Source organism: Oreochromis niloticus, linkage group LG13, assembly GCF_001858045.2.
Source record: "Oreochromis niloticus isolate F11D_XX linkage group LG13, O_niloticus_UMD_NMBU, whole genome shotgun sequence".
Taxonomy (NCBI): Eukaryota; Metazoa; Chordata; class Actinopteri; order Cichliformes; family Cichlidae; genus Oreochromis; species Oreochromis niloticus.
The window spans coordinates 1,931,503-1,937,601 of record NC_031978.2 but is presented as its reverse complement, the minus strand read 5'-3'; the positions used below and the strand labels follow the sequence as shown (position 1 = coordinate 1,937,601).

Below are 6,099 nucleotides of genomic sequence, written 5' to 3'. Positions count from 1 at the left end.
GTGATGTTTTCATGTTTCGCATTCATACCTTCAAATGATAAGTACTCTATATTCTGGAGAGACAGGATCCAATCCAAATGAAGTTGTGTGGAAGGGCGGGACGAGTCCTGCTCGCTCCCTGTTACTCTTCTTCTTGCCTACCAGCACGTCCAGCGATTTAGCTGAAAACATCGGAAGATCCGTTTTGTCGGCCATCCAAAGGTAGTTCACCCTCACAATCACTGCAGCAAATGTCCAGCTAAACCGCTGGACATGCTCGTAGGCAAGAAGTGAAGCAGCTCATGGCGGTGAGAAGTGACCATCAGGGGAGAGCAGACACAATCTGACCAGTACCGGCACACTTTTGCACCGGAGGATTTCGTAAAGCTTTTATTTTGGTATTTCCGTTGATTCGTACAATAAATTTGCATGTTAGCTAAATACTCAGTTTCCTGTAACATTTACATTTAAATTTAACACTTAAAATTGTGTTTTAAGTATGAAAAGTTACAAATATTTTACTAAATGTTGTAAAAAATGACTCAAAAACATGTTTTTGAAAGGTTTTGAGCTACATGTGGAAAAATGTTGCCGTTAATTTCAGCATGTTTCACTTTACAAACGTAGCCCCATACAGTACCCATGTAAATCTCACAGTCTAAGAAGGCTAACCTGCCACTGATCAGTGTTGTTGATCAGTGGCATATTATTGATCATAAACTGAGCTCCCAGCCCATTGTTCCTTCACTGGGCTGGTTTCAGTCATTATGCAAATGTCCTGTTTATAAGATTGGGGAAACCTGCAGCCAGCTGAGACTGAAGAAGTCACCTGGATGATGACGAAACGTTTCTCCCACTGAGAACGTCCAGATGAACAGAATCAACCTTTTTGGACACACAATATCTAGTCATCTGCAAAGAAACACATTTCTTCATTGTCTCCTTTGTTCTTTTAATCCTGGACCTGCATCATCCAGTAATCTCATATTGAGCTAATCTGTCTGAAACAAGCAGCTTTAGCTTAGCTCTCATTTAAAGATTTAAACAGTATAAAAACATTGAGGCAAAGACTGCAGAGCTGACAGTTGTTCAGACGTCACTGCTGTTCCCAGTGTTTCATCGAAGCATTTTAATGCCTTTGTCTTATTCTAATATCTGAGATACTCTTATTTCTGTGACTACTTTTACATTTAGGTTTGAAATGTTATTTAAATGATCTAGTTTATAATGAATCAAAGTCTATGTCAACATAAGGAAAAACATCAGAAGCAAATGGAAAAACACATTTTCATAAATTGCCATCAATTTTTGTTTAATTCTGTTATGACAGTATTTATTTCAAATTGCTTTTATTGATTTTCAGTGATCATATATTGAAATATCTGTGTAAGATTTTTATTTTTCTTAAAATTAAAATAAAATATATGATTTAAAAAATCCCCCATGGAGGTTACGAGAAGCTTCTATGATACAAAATACTGACAAACTGACCAAAAAAAGGAAAAGTCCCCTCCAGTAAAACATTTAAATTTATTTGTTCATAACATCTTTGCTGGTGCTATTATTATGATAAAGTTAAACACACTGACTGGTTATCTCTTCATCTGCCTGAGTTTTAAAGCAGAAAACACGATGAATGAAACACGATGAATAATAGGCTGATAATGCATTAAAATCTTTAGTTCTGTGCAAAACTGTAGATCAGAGAAAAATGTGGGTGCGCTCGTCTTTCCGGATCTTCTCTGAGTGGTTGTGGTGGAAGTCGGGGTTTCTTCCTTTTGCTTCAGTTCCCTTTCATTTCTTCTCCCAGCTCGAACAGATCATCCATCAGATCTGAGACGAACCAAAAAGACAGAGGATAGGTTACTAACTCTAAACAGATTATACGTGAGTCTGGGCTGCTGATACGTCAGTCGGAGGTTCACTAAAGACAATTTAAACCAGTCAGTGATGAAGGCGTAAAGTCATGATATACTTAAACCAAAAGATGCAATATGTGTGTGAATATATCTGCTTTGGATTTCTGGACTCATCCAGAATCCCAGTACCTAAAAACCCCTTTAACTTTTATTAAGGCTTCCTCTGAATGGCTGACTTCAGGAAGCCTGCTGAGGGGCAAAAACTGTTGCTTGCAGCGAGCACCCTGCCTGTCGCTGATTCTTTCTTTTGTCACTCCTCTGCTGTAGGCTGAGACATGAAGCCCGTCTTCCTGACAAATGCATCTTTTCTTTTAGCAACAACTTCCTGACTTTAAGCCTTCATGGCTTCATCTTCAGTGAGTGGACAGCTGAGCACCAACAGGAGAGTCTCTTCATCCCTACCTCTGTCTGCTGTGACTCCTCCCTGTGCTACAGGTCCAGCTGATCCTCCACTTCCTCCTGCACCTCCTCCCATCGTCGGTCCCACGTTCCCTCCTGCACCTCCTCCCATCGTCGGTCCCACGTTCCCTCCTGCACCTCCTCCTATCGTCGGTCCCACGTTCCCTCCTGCACCTCCTCCCATCGTCGGTCCCACGTTCCCTCCTGCACCTCCTCCCATCGTCGGTCCCACGTTCCCTCCTGCACCTCCTCCATCGTCGGTCCCACGTTCCCTCCTGCACCTCCTCCCATCGTCGGTCCCACGTTCCCTCCTGCACCTCCTCCTATCGTCGGTCCCACGTTCCCTCCTGCAGTTCCCGCTAGATTCCCTTCAGGTACTGGTTTCTTGCCCCCACTACCATCTTTGTTGGGCACATTTGGGAGGGGTGCTCCTTTATCGTCTTTCTTCTGTTTGTCATCTGTTTTGTCCTTGTTTTTGTTCTTGTTGCCTCCAAACATCGAGAAGATGCCGCCGCCTCCTTTCTTCTCATCTTTGTTCTTGTTGGCTGAATTCAGAGCTCCCTTCACTGCCCCCTCCACCAAGCTACCTGCTTGGAAAAAAGAAACACTTTAGGTTCAAAAACATATTTTCTGGATCTCCACTTCCCACCTCCTCTGCAGCTCAGTTTTCCAACACATTTTCCTCATTTAAGGTTTTGAAGGCTCTGAGGAGGAACTCCGTAACGTTCCAAAAAATTCACCCAGAGGTGAGATCCAACAGCTCTGTCTCAGACTCTGCAGGCCTCAGTAAAGGTTAAATTTCATGACAGCCATACTTGTCCATCAAATGTGGGTTGTTTGGAGGGCTGCAGGAGAAAGCTATATTCTTTTCTTTAAAAGAACACGGCAGCATGGCTGCTTCTGAACAAAGCAAAGACTTCTGGAACAAACAAGACCAAAGTGCAGATGTTTGTCCATCATGCACAGCAGCACGTTTGGAGGAAACAAACACCTCAGAGCAGCTGTGAGCACGGTGGAGGAGGAATGATGATCTGAGTGCACCATGATCTCCTCTCTGCACCAAAGTATTCTAGAGTCAGCGTGAGGCCGTCTGTCTCACAGATAAAGTTTGGACCAAAACTGGTCATCAGCAGGACAAAGCTCTGAGCACAGCTGCAAATCTGCCACAGCACATCTGCATGGAGCTGCTGCAGAGCTCAGAGCCTAGCATGAATGAATGCTGCAAACCTGAATGAGCTGAAGTGACGCTGCTCAGCTAGAACAAGTGCCCTTTATTGAACACAGCACATACGTTTACATAATGAAATGCAGCAGGGAGTCACATGTCTGTTTATCAGTTCGTCATCTTGGCAATCTCTCGCTGGACGACATTTTCTTCCTTTTTACAGAACCACCCTGTGCTGGTGCCGTTTTGGTATCTAACACTACAGGACACAACAGAAACCATCACTGCAACTTATCGCTGCTGAATCAGGGGGCGGAGTCAGTTTGCTTTAGTTTTTGTCAAATAAATGCTGACATGATGCAATGTGTCATGCTTTTGTTCTTCTGAGGCTGTATCGAGTCATTTTAGACCCGATAATGACCAGATGACCTCACCACCTCCTCCTCATCTTCTGGTGGACACTCAGGCGTGCCCCAGGGCCTCACCTAAGAGGTGCCCAGGAGGTGCCCTCAGATGAACCCGTGTCATGACGTGGAGAAGTGGCGTCTCTACTCTGAGCCCCTCCCAAATGATTGACTCCTCACACAAACAGGTTTTTCAGTTTTTCTAGGAATTCCTCAGCTCTGACTCGTCCCTGACGAGGGAGGCGTGGGACTCACATCACAGTTACGGTCAGTTAACAGGTCAGGTATGCATAATTAACAATCATTAATAAATGCTTAAACACACAACTTGATTGAGTTAACTTAATCTGAAAAGGGGAATATTAACTAAAACTGCAGCCTTCTCACCTGCACCAGGTAAAGGCAGGTAACCTGAACAAAAGGATGTAAAAATGGACAAAAACTAAAGAAAATATGAGCTGTTTTTTTTCTTGAAATACACAGAATAAATCTGCCTCTCTGAGCCTGTTTCTAACAACAAAGCAACAAAACTGACCAAAGGAGCCAAAGAGGAGGTGAAGCCCAGCAGGAAGGAGCTGATCTGAAACCAGTCTCGCCAACAACAAAGGCTGCGAAAATCTCAGGTTTTACTAAATGAAACATCATTTTCTCTTTAAATGTCTGCAGTAGAAGAATTTATGTGCCAGTTTCACTGTATCGAATCAGAACATGAACGGGTGGTTCGTTTTTTTACTCACCCACTTTTTGGCCGGCCATCTCTGCGAGGTTGTCCATCTCTGTGGTGTTTCTGTCTCTGGGGTGCACTCAGGTGTGCTTTAAGTTCAGCTCTAAGGTGAGAGCGCAGCCGGCAACGCCCCTCAGGTGGCTCAGCTGAGGAATAAGGTGTGTCTGCAGAGCAGCCCGACCTGTTCCACCGGCTAATTCATCATTCACAGAAGTGCTCTCCTTTTCTGTACTGACGTTACTTCGTATGTTTCTGTGCATCGAACTACTCCCAAAACATGAGCCAACACAAACCGCCCATCACTGAACGTGAGCTCAAAGTGCTGCCACGTTCTTCAGGCCAGAGACACTTCACACTTTAACAGTTCATACACGGTTATTTAAACTGTGACTCACCTGAGAACAAAAGCAAAATCAATGAGTAAGTATTTCTATGATACGCTACTTTCTGTTTCTACTTCTGCTCTATTTCAGCGACTGTTCTGATGCTCAGATGTTATTTGTAGTCTGTACCAGTGCACATGCACAGTACACAATGTGCACATGTGTGTACAATAACAAATCTGACCCTAGAATAAAACTAGTTCATGCATTCATTACTTCCAGGCTGGACTACTGTAATTCATTATTATCAGGATGTCCTAAAAACTCACTGAAAAGCCTTCAGCTGATCCAAAATGCTGCAGCAAGAGTCCTGACAGGGACTAGAAAGAGAGAGCAGATTTCTCCTGTTTTGGCTTCCCTTCATTGGCTTCCTGTTAAATCCAGAATTCAAAATCCTGCTCCTCACATACAAGGTCTTAAATAATCAGGCCCCATCTTATCTTAATGACCTTGTAGTACCATATCACCCTATTAGAGCACTTCGCTCTCACTCTGCAGGCCTACTTGTTGTTCCTAGAGTATTTAAAAGTAGAATGGGAGGCAGAGCCTTCAGTTTTCAGGCCCCTCTTCTGTGGAACCAGCTTCCAGTTTGGATTCAGGAGACAGACACTATCTCTACTTTCAAGATTAGGCTTCAAACTTTCCTTTTTGCTAAAGCATATAGTTAGGGCTGGACCAGGTGACCCTGAATCCTCCCTTAGTTATGCTGCAATAGACGTAGGCTGCCGGGGATTCCCATGATGCATTGAGTTTTTCCTTTCCAGTCACCTTTCTCACTCACTATGTGTTAATAGACCTCTCTGCATCGAATCATATCTGTTATTAATCTCTGTCTCTCGTCCACAGCATGTCTTTATCCTGTCTTCCTTCTCTCACCCCAACCGGTCACAGCAGATGGCCCCGCCCCTCCCTGAGCCTGGTTCTGCTGGAGGTTTCTTCCTGTTAAAAGGGAGTTTTTCCTTCCCACTGTCGCCAAAGTGCTTGCTCATAGGGGGTCATATGATTGTTGGGTTTTTCTCTGTATGTATTATTGTGCTATCTACTGTACAATATAAAGCGCCTTCATTTGGCGCTGATCAGTAGTTTTGTCTCTCTCACCAGGGCAGAACTCACTGCGGGTTCACGC

The 6,099-nt window shown here is 43.9% G+C and overlaps 1 protein-coding gene across 3 annotated transcripts; it reads right to left on the bottom strand.

Annotated features, from left to right (window-relative positions):
- Window positions 1–760: 760 nt before the first annotated feature.
- On the bottom strand, window positions 761–4,995 carry LOC102076229 (circumsporozoite protein). Of its 3 annotated transcripts, XM_019366484.2 has the most exons (5): window positions 4,604–4,989; window positions 2,615–2,884; window positions 2,472–2,543; window positions 2,301–2,363; window positions 761–1,812 (listed from the first exon to the last, which is right to left on the bottom strand). In XM_019366484.2, exons 1-5 carry the CDS (start codon window positions 4,638–4,640, stop codon window positions 1,763–1,765), a joined length of 492 nt encoding a protein of 163 aa, XP_019222029.1. In that variant the 5' UTR covers window positions 4,641–4,989; the 3' UTR covers window positions 761–1,762. The 3 variants fall into 3 exon arrangements, with proteins under 3 accessions (XP_019222029.1, XP_019222028.1, XP_019222030.1); XM_019366483.2 differs by having other exon boundaries at window positions 2,301–2,543; window positions 4,604–4,995; XM_019366485.2 differs by lacking the exon at window positions 2,472–2,543 and having other exon boundaries at window positions 4,604–4,975.
- Window positions 4,996–6,099: the final 1,104 nt, after the last annotated feature.

Excerpts from the sequence above, each read along its gene's own strand:
- LOC102076229 (XM_019366483.2), bottom strand. The coding sequence starts at position 4,640 with ATGGACAACCTCGCAGAGATGGCCGGCCAAAAAGTGG. Across the intron at positions 2,885-4,603 it reads GATGGCCGGCCAAAAAGTGG|GTAGCTTGGTGGAGGGGGCA; the intron begins GTGAGTAAAAAA and ends TTTTCCAAGCAG. Across the intron at positions 1,813-2,300 it reads AGGAGTCACAGCAGACAGAG|ATCTGATGGATGATCTGTTC; the intron begins GTAGGGATGAAG and ends GGTTCGTCTCAG.